The 22,873-nt window shown below is 40.2% G+C and overlaps 1 protein-coding gene across 1 annotated transcript in view; it reads left to right on the forward strand.

The window, feature by feature from the left end:
- Positions 1–1,622: 1,622 nt before the first annotated feature.
- Positions 1,623–22,873, forward strand: part of LOC126092062 (uncharacterized) — a 147,073-nt gene continuing 125,822 nt past the window's right edge. The window contains exon 1 of the mRNA XM_049907474.1: positions 1,623–5,351. Within this exon, the coding sequence (XP_049763431.1) occupies positions 1,638–5,351 (3,714 nt within the window). The 5' untranslated portion in view covers positions 1,623–1,637. The remainder of the gene's footprint in view (positions 5,352–22,873) is intronic.

Here is a 22,873-nt window from a genome sequence, read left to right on the forward strand (position 1 = left end):
CCAAAACTGTTTACAGACAGAAAAAAGAGAGAATCTGAGAAAAATAGATTGAAGGACATTGAGGCATGTAGAAGTGAAAAGGATGTTAGAAGAATGTTCAAGGGAGGAAAAAATATAAAACAAGAATGACAGCCTTGGAGAACACTATGCAGATATAGAGAAGAAAAGTTGATAGGAGATGAAACTAAAGTCATAGAAAGATGGGAAGAATATTTCAAAGAACTATTGAAATCTGGGGCAATCCAGGAATATGAAGAGCAGGAACAGGTGGAACAAACTGATAGAAATGATGATACAGAGGAACCAACATTGGAAGAAGTGATTGTAGCTGTTAAGGAGACAAGGAACTACAGAACTGTTTGTTGCGATATGATACAAAGTGAAATTTATTAGTACGGTGTTATAGATAGCTATTAAAGAAAATGCATAAGCTAATTCATAAAATACGGGGAAGTGAAAAAACACCAACAAACTGGAACACATCCATTATTATACCAATACATAAGAATGGTAATAGAACAATTTACAGTAAGCACAGAGGAATAGCACTAGAAAATGCTGCCTACAAAATACTTGCTAGAATACTGAACAAGAAATTAAAAGCATATGTGGAAGCTATGGTTGGGGAATTCCAGTGCATGTTCAGGAAGGAAAGAGCAACAACAAATGAGATGTTTGCCCTTGAGTTAGAAAAGTGTTAAGACTTCAGTATTGTGGTGTATCAGCTATATGTGGATTTTAAAACAGCTTATGACAGTGTCAATAGGAATGGTCTCTTTAAGGTGATATGGTAACTGGAGAGGCTGCCATAGCTAATAAGACTCGTGAAAATTGCCATAAGCAACACCAGTTGCAAAATAAAAGCTAATTTACTAGCAATTTCTCAGCTTTAATAGATTGACATCTCCATTGTACATGGTGTTGAGACAAGTTATATATGCTATTAAATGTCGTACCTGGTGAAAGAACAGTTCCATAGAATACTCAAGAGTTTTAGTGTATGTTACAGTATATCCGATTCATCTAATCTCTTTTACAGCATTGTCATTATTTTGCACAAATGAACTTTCTCTAGACTTAAGATTTAATTTATTTTAATTGCACATAAAATGGCTTGTCTCTGTCTGTATTTCATGTTTGTAAGTCCATCTTTGCTCCATTTGTTTCAATATTTGGTCTTGAAAAATTGGTAACAACGTTATGTACTATTATACTTTAATATTTATGAATTATTTTACATTACTTTTATGGAAGTAAGCATCACCTTTTTTGTCTGTTGTGGCACTATTATGTATTACAGTTTTCAACGGATATTTTTCTTTGCAGATTTTTCACAGTGCTTGGTTTGCATTACCTCTTCTCAAGATAAGGAATATAGATCAACTACAGTGCATTCGAACACAAGCAGGCAACAGTTGATTACTGACACTGCAATGTCAGAAAGTGTAGAAGATAAAACCTCCCACTTAGATAATGACAAAAAACTGCCTGAAGATGGAAATCCATCAGATGCTGAAGCGGTATCAAGCTATGAAAATACCATGCCTGTAAAGAGCACACTGTCATCTATAACATCGAATGAGATGTCCGCAGATTTATCAGGATGTAATTCTTATGTTTTGGAAACTTCCAACAGTATGGATACTTCTCAGGGATCCATTGTAAATCCTGTACCTGTGGTTTCAGTATGTATCACTTCTTGCACCCAGCAATTAGATGATGAAAGTGTTATAGATAAAGACAAAACAGAGGCTATTTCTAGTGAAGAGAGTAGAGCTGCTCATAATGCAAGTTCTAGTAGCATGCCACCTATCAGAAATCTTTTGAGCTACCAAGACAATTTGAATGACAAGTTTGAACAGCCTACAGGCAATACTATAACACTGGAAGAAAACAATCCTGGCAAAGATGTTAATCAATCAGTACATCTGTGCAACGGTTTAGCCGCAGACATAGATAAAAGGATATCTGCTGCTTCATCTTTTGATCCATCACAAATGTCAGAACATGCAGATAGCGAAACAAATGTGTTGAACTGTAAAGGTGTGTCATCTGTTGACAATGAAGTGGCAACAAGTAGAAAATTAAAATCTGATAATCTCTGCGGAAATGGTTACTTGTGTGATAAAGAAATCCCAGCCACTGGTAACTGTCCTGCTTCAGAATCAGATGCTAAAAGTAAAGAATATGAGAATATGCAGAATTTGCTCTTGCAAGGAGAATGTGAGGATAAAATGGCAACTGCAGATGGCGGGTGCAATGAAAAAATAAATTTTGATGAAAAGTCACAAAATCCAGTAAAAGTGTTAAACATGTCAGACCCAGTTAACGATACAGTAACACGTACAACCAGTCAGAAAGTTAATAGCCGTCCTGTGGCCACAGAAAGTATGAAGACTGATTTGAAACTGAATGCAGGATCTGATGTGACAGTTTGTAATGCTACTGTGCTTGATAGTAACCCTGAAGATGTTAAAAATTTAAGTTCTCCAAATTCTAGTGAAGAAAATATAGAGAACGTTAACTCTACAGGGATCTCAACTTCTCCAACATTGTTGGGAAAAACTGGCCACTTAACCGTTTCATCTTGTGAAACTGGAGAATGTGGTACAAGTCTACTTCAGGTGGATGAAAAGTCAAATTCAGAAGAATTGGGTGATGTTTTTAAAAATACCAGCTCACTTCTTTCAGCATCTAAGATTTGCAGGAAAAGGAAAAATAGTGATTGTACAAATACAGAGAATAGTAATTCAAAGATCCAAGTTTTAGAGCTCGACAGTGACAAATTGACTATTCCCAGTTGCATAAAAGCAACAGTGGAGGCAGCACAATGCCACTCTGGTTCAAATAAAAGCCACAATGAAAAAGTTTTTACAGAAGATTTTAACTGTTCTCTAGAAAGGAAGCTTCAGCTGCCAAGTGAAGTATCAGATTCATATGAAACATCTGCAGCAGGCAAGTCTGAGAACATAGAGGAGACGTCTGGTCATTTGAAAACCTCTGCTACTGACGACAATGGTACACTTCATTGTCATGAATATTCAAAATTTAGGGCGAGTCAAAATGTAACTGAATCACAAGGTAATACTCAGAATGATGAACTGCTTAAAGACAGCAGTGTTGGAGCATCAGAAGTGACCAAGTCAAATAATAACCACATCAGCCATAATAATTATAACAATACAGTTGGTGCAGCAATAATAAAGAGCAAGGATGGTACAGAATCAGATGCTGATGTACACAGTGTGGTTTGTGGCCAGAAGAGAAAAACCAGCCAACGTGAGTTGTGTTTGCCAGAAAGCAGTGCTGAAATGCCATTGGAGAAGAAGAAGTATATTCCTTCTCCCACACAAAAAACTGGATGTCCAGAATGGTCAGAGGGAATCTTGGAAAGTGTTTCACTTTGTTCCAACAAAGAAAAGGCAGAATTGTCCATTGCAAAGTGTGTTTATAACACACGGCATAAAGGAACACTACACACTGTTCTAAAATTAGATCAAGCTTCTGGGTTTTGTTCCCCACTTATTGGTAGAGGTAGGGGGAGAGGCAGAGGTAGAGGAACAGCGAAGGAAGGGATAGTGGGGCAAGGTGAGGGCTCTCCACTCTGTGGCCGAGGAAGAGGGAAGGAAGAGACAGTGGGGCAAGGTGAGGGCTCTCCCCTGTGTGGCCAAGGGAGAGGGAGGAAGGAAGAGCTGATGGGGAAAGGGAGAGGCAGAGGCAGGGGAAGAGGACGAGGCCGAGGATATGGGAAAGGAGAGGTGACAGATAGCTGCAGCCAGATGCTAGACAGTGGTCTCACACTGCTTGATAAAGATGCTTCTTGTCCTGCTCTTGTGAAAACTGAATCAGTAGGTACTGAAAATGAAGGCAATATTATCACTGGTTTAGATATTGCAAGTAGTTGCAATGAGCCCAGTGGAACTGTGCCAGCTGCAAAAAGAAAGAGGGGCAGAGCAAGTGTAAAAATCTGGCCTGCAGAGATGACGGAGATTGATGGTAGTGTACATGAAGAAAAGAAAGACAGTGGCTCTTTGAGTTTCATTAATCCATCTCGTGATCTTGATACTAATATCAGATCATCCTCAAGTGCTGGCAAAGCAGATGTAAATGGCCCTGAGGAAATTGATAAAGTTAAAATCAGAGAAGGTGAGCAGAGCACTGGATGCAAGAATATTCACTCAGACTTTGAAAATGAGCCATTTTCAAAAGAAAATGAAGGAGAAGTAATGACTAACTACAGAGGAGCTAATGGTAAACGAGGTAGTACAAGAAAAGATCAAATTATTACTAGTAATGACAGTATACTCAGCAGTGAAGATAAACAAAGTAAAGAAAGGAACACAATTGATGATACCTTTGAAGATGAGGAATATTCCCCACAGAATAGGAGAAGAGGTAAAACAGACATGAGAAGAGCTAGTACCAGCAAAATTCCCAACAATCAAGATGGGAGGAACCACGAAGACAGCATAATAAATGAAAGCAATTCAGTAACGCCAAGAGAGGACAATCAGAACGATGGATATAAAAATATTAATTCAAACTTGGAAGATGAGCCATTACCGAAACAAAATGATGGAAGGACAATAACAAGCCTAAGAAGAAAACGCGGGAGACCTAGAAAGGATAAAATAATAGTTAGTAATGACAGTATGTTCTGCAGTGAAGATGAACAAAGTGGCAAGGACAACTCAGTCAATGATACCATTGGAGATGAAGAATATTCACCACAGCATCGAAGAAGAGGAAAAGCAGGAGCAAAAAGAGCTAGTGTTGAAGGAAGCATAGAAACAAGCTTAAGAAGAGGCAGTGGAAGACGAGGGAGACCGAGAAAGGATAAAATGATGGCAGGTAATGACAGTATGTTCAGCAATGAAGATGAACAGAGTGGTGAAGACAACACAATTGATGACATATTTGAAGATGATGAATATTTACCACAGCCTAGAATGAGAGGAAAAAGAGAATGTAGGAGAACTAGTGCCAGAGTGTCCAGCAGTCAAGGGGGGGAGAGCCACGAAGACAGTATGACAAACGAGAGCATTGAAGGTAAAAGAAGAGGCATGAGACAGGGGCAAAGAGGGATGGTGGCAACATCTAGCACTTGTAAAACATCTGGTAATGACAGTAACGAAGATGATCAGAGTTGTGAAGATAGCTGTGAGGACAATGACTATTCACCGCATCAAAGAAGTACAGGTAATGCGCAAAGAAAGACGTGGACAAGAGGAGGAAGGGGGAGGGGGAGGGGAAGGGGAAGAGGAAGAGGAAGAGGCAGAGGCAGAGGCGGCATATGTAGCAGCAGAGGACAAGGAACGCAATTTACTGGAGAAGATGCTATTGAAATTCAGGTAATTCTTCTTTGTGTTTTGTATAAAATATTATATGTTGTATTGATGAAAAATTTACTGTCGACGGCTAGGATTTACTTTAGAGTCGAAATGTGCTGTTCAGGCTAGGCTGCAAGTGCTTTGTGTAAGTTAGCAAAATGCTAGTGTAATCCGTATGCATTTTCCCTCAAAACTGTTGTGTAAACTTGGATTTATAGGTGAGTTGTGATTAAAGGGCAAATTATTATTGGTATCTGGTGGAAGAAATAACAGATATTTTATGTTATCACTTATATCCAGAAATAGAAAGTGAGTCTGCAGTGGTGCATGTGTTAAGCAACATTAGACTAAATATTATTGCTTTCAGTTTTATAACAGATAACTGCCACATGAGTATCGTACTATGGTCATACCAATGACACATCATCAAGCACAACAGGAATCGTAGTCAGCATAATTTCTAGAAATGTTTGTCTGTTAAAGCATTGTGGATGAGCAACTGACCCTAGTAGATGGTTATCGGTAATATCAAATCACTTACCCTTATAGAATGATTGCTAATTCAATTATCACATGGAACTTCCTGTAGTCCAAAAATGACGGTTTTTTAATGCCATTCTCCGGAGAAGTCTGCTTTCAGTGAAGCCCCAGAATGGTGATGGCTTACTGGGAAGGCTATACTGCATTTTACAAAGTAGTAGCATTTTTCATGTAGTACACAAATCATATCATCATTATACGAAGTCAAGATGGTTATTTCTCAATCTGGCAGAGAGACGACATTGATACCAATAATTTTTTGTTTATGTTTTTGCTATGGTGTTATGTTACACAATAATGTGTCGACTAGACAGTTTTGTTTATACAATGTTTTAAAGTAATTTTGTTCTGTGTGCTTCATTCATCTGGATGAACTGGTATGCCACACTCTTAAAATTACTTGTTTCATTATTATTGTCTACAGATATTTGTCCAAAATTCATTAAGATTTTATGAGTTGTTTGATCATTCATTTTTGATGACATTTCTGCCCCAGTGTTTTTGCCAACTGTGTTCTCCCCATCTGGTATTTATTTTGTGTGGGAACTAGGATTACTTTATATCTTGGAATATCACAGACAAGAGAAAACATCTTTCAAGAACAAAGTTCAGTCTAGTCAGTCTTCAGTAAAATTCTCACCTAACTCTCCCTTGTTCAGATTATGCCAAGAAATTCCAGTTAGTAGAGTCACCTGGCATTTTCTTTGCTACATATACATCCTTTGTGGATACAGTTACACAAATAAGGTAAGATAGAGCTGCAAATGTTAAAGTTCTGTTATTGTATGATCACTTTGAGGAAACATGAATCCTTGTTGTTGGGCAGAGAATGAGAACTTCAGATTACCATCACAACAAATTTTTCATTTACACGAGACAGACTGCACATTATCACCACCATCTTCTTTATCGCTTCATAAGATTTGCTGAATGCAGGAAGAACTTCTTGCTCATTCACCAGCAAACTTCAACCTTTGTATCCCCCAGAATGGACAAGACCATTTGCTCAAATCTAAACACGTTGCCTGCTGTTATATAGAATGGACAAGTTGGGCTGTGTGTCATTCAAAATAGGTACTGCACAACAAAAGTCTTGGCCTGCTTGCATTGGCAAACCAGGAGGCGGCAAAAGTAACCAAAACAGTGTGTTTGATGTCATGCAGCATTGAAGTGGAAAAGTTTAAGAAATGAGTGGCTGAATTGAAATATGATACATATACAGTAAAATCCCCTTTTAACGCTTTTCACTGGACTGACCTTAAAAGTGAAATGCAGGAAAGTGTAAAATATAGTGAAGCATAGGAAATGCAACAAGCCTTAGGTTTTATGTTTGTTGTTGTCTGATTACAAAGATTTCCAACTTTAGTGTTTTAACCAATATTGTGTTACAGGTGTCATTTGCCATAATTTTATAGTGGTTATCAGTAATAAGTCTCACATTAGAACACAAATATATATTTTAAGGTGTTTTGCAAAAGACACTTGCTCCCATGTTTATTTACACCATTGGGCATGATTAGAATGGAGAGGGAAACACATGCATGCATTTGTGTGTCAGCACTCGGCCATAGCTTTGTGAGTACTACAAAGGCAGTGACTGGGTGCTACACACACAGAAGCATCAGTTAGTGAGTATCATTAAGCCAGTAGCTCAGCATACTTCCCTACCCTTCCAAACACTGTGACCTTATAATACAGGTGGCCTTGACCCAAACACCAACAATGAAAATCTTGCTTATCATGCTAACACTACATTACAGTATAAATAATTTTGTGTATATTCTGCATTTTTTGATTTGTTCCAAGGTCAACTTTGAGCAGGGATATGATGCATCATTTGCAGAAATCAGCAGGAAAATCACTGTTAAAGGTCATGATAAAATCAAAGGAAACTTCAAATGTCAAACAATGGAAACTCTAGGTAGGAACATAAACAATGTAGGAAAAGATAAGATTGCTACTTACTGTAAGGAAGATATTTCAAGTTGCAGAGAGGCATGATTAAAAGGCATAGCTTTCACTCACAGCCTTTGTCAGTACACACACACACACACACACACACACACACACACACACACACACACACACACACACGACCACCAATTTCAGCTTATCGGGCCAGAATGCTACATCACATCACACACACGACCACCAATTTCAGCTTATCGGGCCAGAATGCTACATCACATGATATGCAAGCTGCAATCTGGAAGGGGTGGGCAAGGGCAAGGGCTACGGCAAGGGCAAGGGCAAGGGCAAGAGCAAGGGCAAGGGCAAGGGATAGTAGTGTATGGGTGGGAGAGAGACAACTCCAGCTGGTGAAGTGTGCAGGGACTAGACTGCCAACAGGTACAGAATGAGGAGGTTATGGGGCAGGGAGGTGGGGAAAAAAGTAACAAGAAAAGGAGCGGAATGGTGAAAGATGGGTGGATGTGTTGCCAGAGGGCTGCAAATAAGAAGGGTGGGAGATGAGAATGGGGGAGGGGGGGGATGATAGGACATAGGGGTGGAAACTGATGGGTCGAGAGAGTGGGGGTATATTACTGTAGGTTGAGGCCGGGATAATCCCACTGTGAGTTGTGCTTGCTTTTTGTGTGTGTGTGTGTGTGTGTGTGTGTGTGTGTGTGTGTGTGTGTTTGTACTGATGAAGGCTGTGGCCAAGCTATATGTGAGTCTCTCTTAACCATGCCTCTCTGCAACTTGACATGTCTTCTTCATGATAAGTAGCAATCTTATCTTTTCCTACATTGTTGATAAAACTTCAGATATCGAAAATGTTGTTAACACAGAATTGGTATTGATGGAAAAGTATTGTATTGAGAGAATAGTGTGGTGTCACCACCAGACACCACACTTGCTAGGTGGTAGCCTTTAAATCGGCCGCGGTCCGCTAGTATACGACGGACCCGCGTGTCGCCACTGTCAGTGATTGCAGACCGAGCGCCACCACACGGCAGGTCTAGAGAGATGTCCTAGCACTCGCCCCAGTTGTACAGCCGACATTGCTAGCAATGGTCACTGACAAATTACGCCCTCATTTGCCGAGACGATAGTTAGCATAGCCTTCAGCTACGTCATTTGCTATGACCTAGCAAGGCGCCATATTCAATTGCTATTCATCTTGTGATGCCTGTACCGCCAGACCGATGTACACCTATTATGGATTAAAGTTAAGTACTACATCAACTACGTACTTTATTTGCTACCATAAATTCCCTTAACTGTTCCAGACCTCACGCCAGTCTGCGTGAGCTTAACGTGTGCATTTCGGCCTCCTCTAGCAACACGGTGTTGGCTCTTCTGCCAACACATCAAATAGGACTTCTTTTGGAACCAACAAAAATGAACATAAAAAGCAGAAAAACGTAAAATGTGGGAACGTAAAACCGGGGTTTTACTATATGGTGAAAATAACCCAAGTGTAGGACATCTTAAAATTATAACTATACATGACAATCTGGAGAAAGTGCAGTGTATGGTTGTTGACAGTCAGTGATTAAAGGTGTGTGAAATTGCTGACTCAGGCCTATCATGTGAATCAATATGGCATATATTAGAATGAGCATTAACAAGAGTTTGTGAAAGTTGGATAATGGTTTTGTTGAGTATTTCCAGAATGAAATGCTAGAACAAATGCTTCAGTTTGTGTGGATCATTTCAAAAAGAATCTCTCTCTAATTTTGTACACAATGTGTTATTGTTTGCGAAAGTGGGTATGTTAGTTCACCCCATGTATGAAATGCTAATCAAAGCAGTGAGTGGAAGTTTGTCTTGGTCGTGAAAAAGGAAAGGTATTTCATCTGCTGTGTTGGTTGGGATGAAGAAGGAAATCTTGATTTTTTTTTTTTTTTTTTTTTTTTTTTTTTTTTTTTTTTTTTTTTAATTTATGAAGGGTAAAACCATAATTGGTTAATTCTAACCATTGATGAGAAACTTTAAGCTATTCATGGCTGTTGTGGATTTGTGCAATATATCCCCAACAAACCTGTCAAATATGCATTAAAATATTTGCACTTTGTAATGCAAAAACATTTTTTATGAGCAACCTTGAACTTAATTGTGGAAAACAGCCCGAAAGACCTTATGCAGTGTCAAATTCAGTGTCAGAAATAGTTCACAGACTTGTGAGACATATAGAGGGATCCAACAGGAATATAACTATGGACAAGTGGTATACAGGTTGCCCCTTGGCTATGTTGCTATTATATAAAAGGCTTACGTGTATTGGGACACCCAGAAAGAATAAACGAGAAATTCCATTGGAATTCCTGCCTAAGACAAATCGAGTACTTGTTTCATCCCTCTTTGGATATAAAAATGATTTGATGTTGGTTTCGTACATACCAAGGAAGAACAAGGCAGTTTTGTTGTTGTCAACTATGCATGATTCAGGTACTATCATGAAGATTCTTGAAAGCCAGAGATTGTGTTAGATTACGATGAGGCTAAGCGTGGTGTTGTTGCAGTCGACCAGATGTGTGGCACATATTCTGTGGCTCGTATAATGAGAAGGTGGTCTTTGGTAATCTGTTTTGGTCTAATGGACATTGCTGGTATGAATGCCCAGATTCTTTTTTACTCAAATGGACAAAATCGAAAGGTTGCGAGAAGAGTATTTCTGAAAAACCTGGCTTATGACCTCATAAAACCACATCTAATAGAAAGAGCCAAGATCCAGAGCCTTCTCAAGGACATATCGCCATTACTTCAAAGGTACCGGACAACATCTGAGAAAGTTGAGAAGCATTTGGCTAAGAAATGGGGATGCTGTGTTGTTTGTGCAAGGGCCAAGAGTATTAACACAACAGTAAAGTGTGAGTCTTGTAATACTTTTGTTTTCAGGAAGCATATGAATGTTAGTTACACCTGTGAAAAGTGTTAAGTTACACTGTCAGACTCAGATGATTTGTGATTTGAATCTTGACATCTCTTAAATTACTAAGTAGTGAACATGGCCTGTCTGTGAGCTGTAATAATATGTTTTCCGTAGGCATTTACTATGAAGATATTAATTTTCAATGCTGACAGCAAAATATAGATTTTTTTGATCTATGTCACTTAGGTGTTTAGATGTGTATCAACTTTTCTAAATAAAGTATAATTAACAGCCATGTTAAATAACGAAACATTCTGTCCCACTATAAGCGAGCAACAGTGTATAGACGTTTTTTGGCTAGATATGTAATGTTATTCCTTAATATTTTCCACTGTACCCATAATAAATTATTAATCCTATATTATTAATTGCACAATAAAATTTGTTATTTCGATATTATTAATATCATTTTGAGTGATACTATATCTACCCTTAAAAACAATAAACTAATTAGTATCAGTACCAGCGTGAGAACATACGAAAATAATTATAGAACTGAGCCACGAAAGGGGCGCACAAAATGCGCTGCGCGATTGATTGTGCAATAAAAAAGCGCACGCCTGCCGGAGGGTTAAGACTTATGTATTCATATTGCTCCAATATATTTTCTAACATCATCTATCCACTCTTCATTAGATAACTACCTCATTGTATTATTATTCCTAGAAAGACAGCAAATAACTTTCTTTGTCAGTCTAGCAACCATTCATCTGGCTACATGCCCTGCTCATCTCCATTTCATTTTCCATTTTCATTACAGTTGTAAAAACAATCTGCCTCTAGTCTGTTCCCCAATTAATTTCTTTTTTTCTCTAACTCCACTAGTAATTCTCATCATGCATCTCTTCTCTGCTTGCTAAGCAACCTCCAGCTTCTGAATACAAGGGTCACTCCAAAAGAAATGCACACTATTTTTGTAAAAATACAGTTTTCATTCTGCATGTGTGAAAGTTTTACAGAGTGTAAATACATCCTTCCCGCTTGTTTTCAAACTTAGTTCAACCTGTTGCTGTGAGTGGTGCCATCACAGCATGTCTTCAAGATGGTTGCTAAACTTGATGTTCGTCAGAAGCAACGTGCTGTCATAGAATTCCTGTGCTGTGAAAACGAGATGGTGGGAAAAATCCACAAGAGGTTGAAAAAGGTGTATGGAGATGCTGCTATCGATCGCAGTACAGTTAGTTTGTGGGCAAGCAGGTTACGTGATGAAACCAGGCACAGCAATATTGAGGATTGTCCTCGCAGCAGCAGGCCTTGTACTGCACACACTCTAGTCAATTTGCAGAGAGTTAACAAATTGGTGACTGCTGACAGACGCATCACAGTGAAGGAATTGTCACGCTACGTTGGGATAGGGGAAGGAAGTGTTTGCAGAATACTGAAAGTGTTGGCATTAAAAAAGGTTTGCGCCAGGTGGGTTCCCAGGATGTTGACAGTGGCTCACAAAGAAACAAGAAAAACGGTATGCATCGAACTTTTGGAACAGTACGAGAATGGTGGAGATGAATTTCTTGGAAGAACTGTGACAGGTGATGAAACATGGCTCCATCATTTTTCACCAGAGATGAAGAGGCAATCAATGGAGTGGCATCATGCATATACACCCAAGAAAAAAAAATTCAAAACCACACCTTCTGCTGGAAAAATTATTGCTAAGGTGTTTTTCAATTCTGAAGGACTCTTGCTTGTGGACATCATGCCAAGTGGAACCACTATAAATTCTGATGCATATGTGACGACACTGAAGAAACTTGAAGCTCGACTGAGTCATGTTCGACCACATTGGCAAAAGCAGGATGTTTTGCTGTTGCACGACAATTCACGGCCACATGTCAGTCAAAAAACCATGGAAGCGATCACAAAACTCAGATGGACAACACTGAAACACCCGCCTTATAGTCCTGACCTGGCTCCATGTGACTATCATCTCTTTGGGAAACTGAAAGACTCTCTTCGTGGAACAAGGCTTGAAGGTGATGACTCCCTTGTGCACGCTGCCAAACAATGGCTCCAACAGGTTGGTTCAGAATTTTACTGTGTGGGTATATAGGCGCTGGTTCCAAGATGGCGTAAGGTAGTTGAGAGGGATGGAAATTATGTGGAGAAATGAAAATATATTGTTCCTAAAGGATGTATCTTCGTACTGTAAAACTTTCAGACAGGTAGAATAAAAGACGTATTTAAAAAAAAAAAAGTGTGCATTTCTTTTGGAGTGACCCTCATAAGTTTTGCATTAAAAGTGCATCTCTCACTATCTTAAATCTAAACTGGTAATTTTAGAGGACACTAATTTTAGTGGACACTAATATGGGATGTGTCCACCCTTCACCATTGACAGTTTGTACTCTGATGGGGACACTTTCAACAAAGTGTCTGTGGATGAATGACAGCTCATTCTTCCGCAACAGCTGAAACTAGAGAATGTTGGAGTAAAATCAACATTCTAACTCAACCCAAAGGTGTTACATTGGGTTCAGTTTGTGGCTCTGAACAGGGCAATCCATTTAAGAAATTTTATTGTACACAAACCAATGTCTCACAGATGCTACATTATGACAGGGTGCATTATCCTGCTGATAAAAACAATAGTAGTCTCCAAACTGATCCTCTGCTGTACATAGTAGACAGTGCTGTAAAATGTGCTCATATCCTTCCATATTGAGCATTTTCTTACGCACGCACCCTAAACATGTAAAACACCCCCCTACCATACCACTGCTTCCTCTGTACTTCACTGTTGTCACCAAACATAATGGCAGATAAAGTTTTCCAAATATTCATCAGTCCTAAACCCTTCCATCAAATTGCCACAGGGTGTAGCGTGATTCAACACTCAAAATCATTAGTTTCCAGTCATCCATTGTTTGCTATCTGATGATGTTTTGGATTCCCCACCTAGCTTGAGAATTGATAAGGGGAATACGTCAGAGATACTCAGGCTCCAGACAGCTTGGACCTCCTTGAAGCACAGTAGCCACGCCAAGCGTGTCAAGGCGCCCCACCTGCTGACATGTGTATGCTACTAAATACTGCAGTCTGGCTGTTTCTGCCCAGTCTCTCACAAGTCTCTGAAGCCTTCAGTTATTCACTATCAAATAGTAGAGTCTTGACCTTGTCTGATTTACATTTGTAATCAATATTGCTTCCTGGACTTTTATTAACACTAAAGACAACTTCGCCACACTTTGTACTTGTTTTGGTTATCCTTTCACTTCGTGAACTCCACTGTCATCAACCGTAGAGAGCACCTCTTTCATTCTGTTGAGCTCTGCATTATCACCATCATAAGTGATCATAAAAGTATATTCTACCTATGCAGAGTAGGATAGAAAAATGGTGACGAGAACTTTCTCACTGTGCAGTTATTCCAGTGAAGCTTGGATCCTGAGTTTCTGAAGGTGTTGCAGCTGTATTAGCAAAAAACAATGGGACTTCCAGTAGTAGTAGCAGCAGCAGAAGCATCATCATCAATAACAACAACAGTAGCAACAGTAAGGAAAAAAGTGGGAATAATGCCAGTAATAGGACACATAGCTGTTACAACCACTGTGAAACTAACAACAGTTGACAGCTGTTGTTTACGTGCTTCTCCCTTTGCTTTACTATTCACTTGCTTTGGTGAGGTACTGTTACTGTCTTCTCTTGTGCTAGTAAACTATACGAAATGGTGCAAAAATAACGTTCACTCTCGGACTCTTGTTGTTTGACTTTTTCTGATACTTGTAATTTGGTGGCTGTTTATTATGATCACCAAAGTCATGTTGTTGCAGCTAGGCTCAAGTTTAATCAGTGTGTTAAGCAACATAAGCAATCCTTCACAACATGGGCTACTGACTTTCAAGTTTTGGCTGGCAAGTAGGATTTTCCTGTAAATAATGTGGGACATCGCAGGCAGACTCCTTAATCCATAATGTTATTATCCAACTTGATTCTAATCGAGTCATTAGTGCGAAGGCTTTAGAGGCACCTGATCTCAAACTGAGTCAAGTGTCAAAAATTGCCAAAGCTCACGAAGTAACTGCATCAATACAAGCTATGTTTCACAATTCCTCTGGGTTCAATGTTGTTAATAGTATTATTCGCTATTGTGCTCCATGATCAGTTATTGACTTCCAGTTAACGTCGTCATCCAATTTATTGAGCACCTGTTTGTCCAGTAGCCTGGCACATTGGAGTCAGAAGTTAGTGATTGCCCACCCTTTTGACCAGTAGATATGCAAAAACAGAAACACTTTGTTTGTCATTGGTCTGTCCCAAAGTGAGCAGAGGCTTGTGCAAAGTTTTCCTCTCCATCTCCCTCAAAGGGCCTCAGAGAAGTTCATACCATCAAATTGTGTCCAGATTGCTGCCTGCAGTAGCACTGATGTCAATGACCTTTTTTGATGTCATTTGTTTCGCATGCCGCAAACCTGGGCACCTCGTGATGTCTGGGTCGGTCAACATGAGTCAACAGTATTGGTTGTCAGCACTCTTATCATGCTGGTACCCATGGCAATGGTAGATGGGAAACAAATTCTCATGTTGCAACTGGACAGTGATGGGAGTGGCGCATTTCCAGTTGGAGAGTGTGGTTGTCTCTCTTTTTAATGCTAGGAACTTACCAGCATATTGGCTCCCCACTGGTGAGATCCCCTCACTGCAAAGTGATAATGTACAATGAGCAGTCTGTCCCAGTGCAGCATCAGATCACCATCATCCAAGCTAAATAAAAAAATGTAGTTCTACTAACCTTGTTAGTGGTTAACTCCTGAACAATAACTAACATTTTTGGTTTAGACACTTTTGTGATTTTTGGTTTTCAAATTCAAGACAGGGTCAATCTAGTTTCACAGAACTTGAATATTGATACACTGTGTGCACAATTGAAGCAGGTGTTTGAATTTACATTAGGTTATGCAACAGGGTTCAATGCCCATGTATCGTTAAAGCAACTAGCAGTGCCTAAGTTTTGTAGAGTTCATCCAGTATCTTTTGCAATTCGTGAGCAAGTTAAAGCAGAAATGGATATATTGCAAAGAATTGAGTGTTATATCCCCAGCATTTTCTAGCCTGTGGGCTGTATGATATGCAAAAGTTTCATGTGATCATCAGTCACAATTTCCTTCTTGTGCTGTTCAACCTACATTCGAAACTTCGTGATAAAATGGCAGAGCAGATACAGTGGTAGGTGCTGTTCCTAAGTAATTATATCTATGAGGTCTATTATCAACCAACCACACAGCCCTCCAACGCTGACACTCTTTCCTATTTGGTGTGCGGCCCAGATGCCCAATTTGATAGGCATGAATATTTTGCCTTGGACACAAATCAGTAACACACACTTGATGAATTTCTGTTTATGGCAATGCAAAGTAGCAGCAGGAAAAGGCCACGATTCTCTCCTCTTCAAAGTGTTGTCTGCTGTACAGCTGCATTGACTGGAACCCTTGAATGGCACACTTATTATTCCTTACATCACATGCTTAACGCCACTGAGGGGCATTTTGTTAGTTATAGACGATTCTGATTGCTTGGTGGTAGTTCTTCTGTCACTCCACCCCTGCATGCTGAAGCTTGAAGCTCTTCTATACTGGACGTTAGGGAACATGCAAAATGAAGGCAATTGCACAGCATCATGTATTGGCTTGGGGTTGATGCCACAATTAAATGCACTGCCTGGATCTGCCATGCCTGTGCCCAGAACTAATTGATCCCGGCACATAATTTTAATCCTGGCCATGCCCTGACCACCCCTGGCAAAGAGTGCATCTTGATTTCACCAGACCATTCCGGGGAGCAATGTGACTGCTAATTGTTGACCTCTCCAACTTTCTATATGTTACGGGGATGGCTAAAACTACTACAGCAGCTACTATCTGGCCCCTATTCATCATATTTGCAATAGAGGCGGCACCTGTTACTTTGATTTCCAGCAATGACCCCCCCCCCCCCCTCCTAGTTCACAGCATCCACATTCCAGGATTTTTGTCATCACAATGGCATTGAGCACCTGACAACCAACGCTTTGCATCCCATGTCCAATTCAGAAGCTGAGCAGATGGTCAGGACAGTCAAGGCGCAGATGCACAAAATACTGATGACTAGCCATGGGAGCCTGTGGACATGGGAGCATTTCCTCCTCATACATCCCTTCTGGCTCCCACCTCACCAGTGGTGGGGCCGAAATGTTGGTCCCGTCTCTGCCACACCTGTCACCCATTCCCCTGCAGGCTGACCCGAGCTGGACCCCAGACTCCGTTGTTTGCCCAGGACTCCCACAGAGGCTGCTTTCCATCCCAGCCGGGCTCGGTGAGGACCTACTGCGGGAACCTTTGGCAGGAATTCGTGCATCTCTCTCTTCCTTCGTCAGCAAAGTTGACACAGGCTAGGCCATTTCTTGCCCTGTGTGCTGATTAAAGGGGGATGACTTTAGTGTTTGACAGTGATTCATATTCCCCACCAAGCCTGGTTGTCGATAGGTAGAACACATCAGAGATATTTGGGCTAAAGACTACAGATACATCTTGTGCCCAGGTGAAGGGCAGTAGCTGTGGCAAGTACCTCAAGAGGCTCTGCACACTGGCTTGTGTATGCTGTCAAATACCTCAGGTTGGCCAGTCACTTTGTATTCACTGAAGCCTTCAGTCATGCATCATCAAATAATAGTGTCTTGATCTTGCCTGATGTGTGTTTGTGACTTGGGTAACTCCCTGAACTGTTGTAAATGCTTAAGATGACTTTGCTACATTCTGGACTTGTTTTGCTTACCCGTTCATTTTGTGAACTCTGTTGTCACTGACCTGTCTCTGCATTACCACCAATGCAAATGATCGTAAACTATGAATGCAGAATAGAATAGAAAACAGTGTCCGGTGGCATCAGTCTTTACACTTCATCAAACATTGCTTAATATTAACTACAGAAATGCGTAGCTTAGGAGGAGCTGCTTGACAGTGCTCCATTATTTTTAATACACTATGCATAGTCATTGTGATAGCTGGACTGCTAGTGGCACTTTGGTACTTGTGAGTGAGTCCTTTGATTTGATGGTGTTTTTTTTTACACTACCAACCTTCAAAAGCCCAGCACTCCCTGTCCGTCACACATGAGGTCTGCCTGCACCCAGTTTAGCTACAGTTGTTCCTTCACATTTTCACTCCACAATCACATCACCAAGAGTCCACTGGGACAGCTTTAGAAAGGCTGAGATGTCCTTGATGGATCTGTTACCCATGTGACATCCAATGACTTGTCTGTGTTTGAAGTCACTGAGCTATTCTGACTGACCTGTTCTGCTATTACTGTTTCTCTACTGACAACACAATGCTCTCTGCATCCTTTTATACTGACGGGTCCAGCTGTCATGACATCTAATGATTGGTGCTGCATCACATGGAGTGTCAGGTTGCTTTCGATCAGATGGTGGGCGTTACCCGTACTCCCTTTGTTATTTTCCCGATCATCCAGTCATTCTGCCCAACTGCAAGAACTAATTGGCTTGTTTTAGGACTTCATTTTTGATATATAAATATTTTCTTTTCAGTGTGTTGACTACACTGAGGTGACAAAAGTCCTGGGATGTCTCCTAATATTGTGTCAGACCTCCTTTTTTCCAGTGTAGCACAGCAACCTAACACAGCATGGATTCAACAAGGAGTTGGAAGTTCCCTGCAGAAATGTTGAGCCATGCTCCATCTACAGTTCATAATTGCGAAAGTGTTACTGGAGCTGTTGTGTGATGTCCTTAGGTTAGTTAGGTTTAAGTAGTTCTAAGTTCTAGGGGACTGATGACCATAGATGTTAAGTCCCATAGTGCTCAGAGCCATTTTTAGTGTTACTGGTGCAAGATTTTGTGCACAAACTTACCTTTTAATTATGTCCCATAAATGTCCAATGGGATTCATGTTGGGGTATCTGGGTGCCCAAACCATTAACTCGAATTGTTCAGAATATTCTTTAAACCAATTGCAAACAATTGTGGCCTGTGACATGGTGCATTCTCATCGATAAAAATTCGATCGTGTTTGGGATCATGAAGTCCATTGATGGGTGCAAATGGTCTCCATGTAGCTGAACATAACCATTTCCAGTCATTGAGAGGTTCTGTTGGACCAGAGGACCCAGTCTATTCAATGTAAACACCGCTCTTATCATTATGGAGCCATCACCAGTTTGCACTTTGCCTTGTTGACAACTTAGCTCCATGCCTTCTTAGGGTCTGCGACACACTCAAAACTTATTGTCAGCCTTACCAATTGAAATTGGGACTCATCTGACAAGGCCACGGTTTTCCAGTCATTTAGTGTCCAAACAATATGGCCACGAGCCCAGGAGCTGTGCTGTGGCAAAGGCACTCACGTCGGTCATCTGCTGCCATAGCCCATTAATGCCAGATTTTGCTGCACTGTCCTAACAGGTACATTTGTCGTATGTCCTACATTGATTTCTGTGGTTATTTCACACAGTGTTGCTTGTCAGTTAGCACTGACAACTCTATGCAAACTGACCTACACTCAGTCTTTAAGTGAAGACTATTGGCCACTGCGTTGATGATGGTGAGAGGTAATGCCTGAAATTTGTTACTCTTAGCGCACTCCTGACACTGTGGGTCACGGAATATTGAATTCCCTAATGATTTCCAAAATGGAATGTCTTACACATCTAGCTCTAACAACCATTCCACGTTCAAAATCTGTTCATTCCCATCCTGTGACCATAATCACACTGGAAACCTTTTCACATGAATCACCTGGGTACAGATGACAGCTTGACCGATGCACTACTCTTTTATACATTGTGTACACGATACTACCTCTTTCTTTATATGTGCATATCACTATACCAGGACTTTTGTCACCTCGGTGTATATTTTTATCATCATTATAGTTCATTTCCATGCTAACTTGAGGCTTGCTCTAATTAGCCCTTCCATTAATTGTTGAAGTCTTTCTGCATTATGGGCAGACGTTACAATGTTACCAGCAAAATGACAGTAATTAAAATATGTTCCATTAACACATTGGTACAAATGTTGAAACTGAGTCAAACATTTTCTCAGTATTTATGGCCCCCCACACAGAGCGGTAATTCAAACTCGTTACCCAACTTCATAATATCATTGATTCCTTGCAAATGATCCATTGTGCTGTATCCACTTATGAAACCTGTTCCTTTGCCTGATTGAAATCTACACTGTTGGTGATTGCTATTAATAGTTACAGTAAAGGTCTTATGCATTCTGGGATGTAAGCTGATAGTTAAAAGAACTTTTTTTGTATTGTTTCTTTCTTTCTTGTGTAGTAGAACAATCTGGCATTGTCGCAGTTTTTATGAATTGTCTTTCTCTATAGAGAGTTTCGCGAGTTCCATTAGTATTACTTCATCCCCAAATTTCAATCATTTATATTAAAACACCACTTCCAGAGTTCTTTGATTTTCTTCTTGCCTTGAATGGCTTTATGCGTCTCATCTGGAATAATTCTGAACATCATGATCGTGTATGACTTTCTATTTTTCTAGCTCATCTCTTCAATGACACTAGTACTTAAAAAAAGATCTTATAATGATTGTACAGCTTTCCCTCTGTTGTTACTTGTTGCACTTGCATTGCAGCTGTGCTGTGTTCCCGTATAATAAAACATATGTCCTGATTTTAACTCTATTTGGGCTTACTTTTTTCCATAATTCTAGTAACCATTCAGTATCTCAGAATAAAAATAGTCTTGCAAAGGCTGTTTTTATTTTGAAATAATTCAAAACTGGTTGCTGTAGCACCCTGCCATAATAGAATAGAAAATTTTTTACCTTCAATATCTCATTTGATCTTATTAAACTCCTTTCCCATCATCACTTAAAAATCGCCAGATCCTAAAGTTTCTCTTTCCCCAAAGAAAAAGTAGTAGAAGTAGTTGGGTTTCAGTGGTACATGTGATTTTTTTTTATAGAGCCAAACTTGGAGTTTTAAGGTGCTGGTAATCCATATTTTGCATCAGTATGCTGTGCTACAATGAGTGGTTCAAATTTGCAACTTAGTCCCCTATAGAAGCAACAGTTGGCATCATCAGCCTGTTACCATTTCGGACATTGATGTGTCACAGCAGGTTTCCAGCCACATGATTAACAGTAGACCCTCATTTATTTTGGCACCACTGCCATTTATTTGATCTGAGCTGGGAAGCCTCATACAGCCAGCTCTTTATCTCTTCTTCAACATCCTGCACCGTCCCATAATGCGCAGCAGCCAATAGCCTGTGGGCTCATTCTGTTCCCATGACCAGTTGCCATAGTGGCTACCAGTCTGCACAGCATCATCCCTGTGTTTGTCCCGTGATGAGACACAAAATTCTTCAACTCCCACCCACTGTCAGTAGATGGCATCGACTGAATTAGTAATGAGTCAAGAACGCCCCATAATGTCATAAGCTCTGAAGGCACCAGTCAGTATTTTCAGTATTTAGTTTGAATTCTTGGTGATTTTAATTATATGGACATTAGGCTGTCGTGTAAAACGTGCGTCTGTGCTTACAACTAATGTCATTGCAAATTTAAATACTGGCTCTGAAAGTCTACTTTATAGAGTGCCTGTAACACTTTTAGTCGAGAAGAGAGCAGGTTTTGACTGACCACATTGCCTGTAGTCAGGGCTGGTGAGCAGCCCATCCCTGTCTGCTTCATCGCAATTTGTTTCCCTGCACAACATGAACATCTGTACTGGACTTCAGGCTTTACCCCAGATAGGCCCCTTAATCCTCACTTATCAGTAATTAAGGCTCTTTTAGTAGACTTGGTAGTCTGGAAGAAAATGTGTGTTCTGTTCATTAACAGATTCTGCTGTTTTTTGTGTCAAGAGTGGCTCCTGATGTTCATCCGAATCACTTTTATTTTCCATGTATATGCATCAGTGGCTGCTGCTGTAAAATTATGGAAACTTATTTGTTATTGCCAATAAAGTTTATTTATTTATTTTTTACTGACGTAAGACATTGCTTTTAAACAAGGTGCAGCAGACAGCAAAGACATTCTCAGTGACCGATAGGAGACATCCTGTATCTGTCGGACAGGCAGGTTTGAGGCACTATCTATAGTTGATTAAGATCCTGAGCTAGCTGCAGTCTTTTGAAGCCTCTGCACCTGAAGGTCTGGTCATTCACAGAGTGTGAGACTATTGGTAGTAGGCAGCTCCATGGTTAGGTGCATGATGAGGTCACTTAGGGATAAGGATGCCTATGAGAGAAACAAGTCTAGTATGCATTCTGTGTGCATCCTTGGGGGAGTCATCCCAGATGTCATAAGAACACAGGGTGCAGCCAGCTGCAGATAATGGCTCACATTGGTATAATTCATGTATGTCACTTTGGAGTGGAAAAGATTCTCTGTCTAATTTCTGGTTACTATTTGAAGTGCTAAGGACAGTAAGTTTTGCTTGTAAGATAAAGGTGAAGCTCACCATCAGGAGCATCATTGATGGGACCTACTGCCGATCTTTAGCACAGAGCCGAGTGGAGGGTGTGAATTGGAGGGTCAAATGGTCCTGCAACTGTGTAGGCTGTAGAACCATAGACTTGCGCTACAGGGTAGAGTGCTGTCAGGATCCATTTAATAGATCAGAGGTCTGTTACCCACAGGAGCAGGGTACATGGGTAAAAGGGGCTGCAAGGAGTGGAAAGAGTAGCTTTTTTAGGTTAGAGGGTCTTGGAAATGTACAAACAGGGCTTTAGTCTCAAAGAGTGCAAGTCAAACACAGGACAAGGGTAGAACTAGGAAACATCGGTATTATTATTGTAAATTGTCATAGCTTTGTTGAGAGAGAACCAAATCTCCGAGTGCTCATAGAAAGCACTCAAGCAGAAATCATTATAGGTACTGAAAGCTGGCTAAAGCTAGAGATAAGTTCAGCTGAAGTTTTTTGCCAAGGACATAATGTTGCTCAGAAAGGATAGATTAAATTAAATTGGTGGTGGTGTTAGAAGTAGTTCATTTTGTAGTGGAATTGAAGTAGCTAGTTGCTGTGAGTTGGTATGAGCAGAGGTTATCCTCAACACTCAGAATAAATTAGTAATTGTTTCCTTTTAGAGACAACATCTCTTCCCCTTCATTTCAAATAGGTACCTGATTCGTACAGTTACAGTTGGTGGTAATGTAAATCTGC

The sequence above is a fragment of the Schistocerca cancellata genome, chromosome 7, assembly GCF_023864275.1.
Source record: "Schistocerca cancellata isolate TAMUIC-IGC-003103 chromosome 7, iqSchCanc2.1, whole genome shotgun sequence".
Taxonomy (NCBI): Eukaryota; Metazoa; Arthropoda; class Insecta; order Orthoptera; family Acrididae; genus Schistocerca; species Schistocerca cancellata.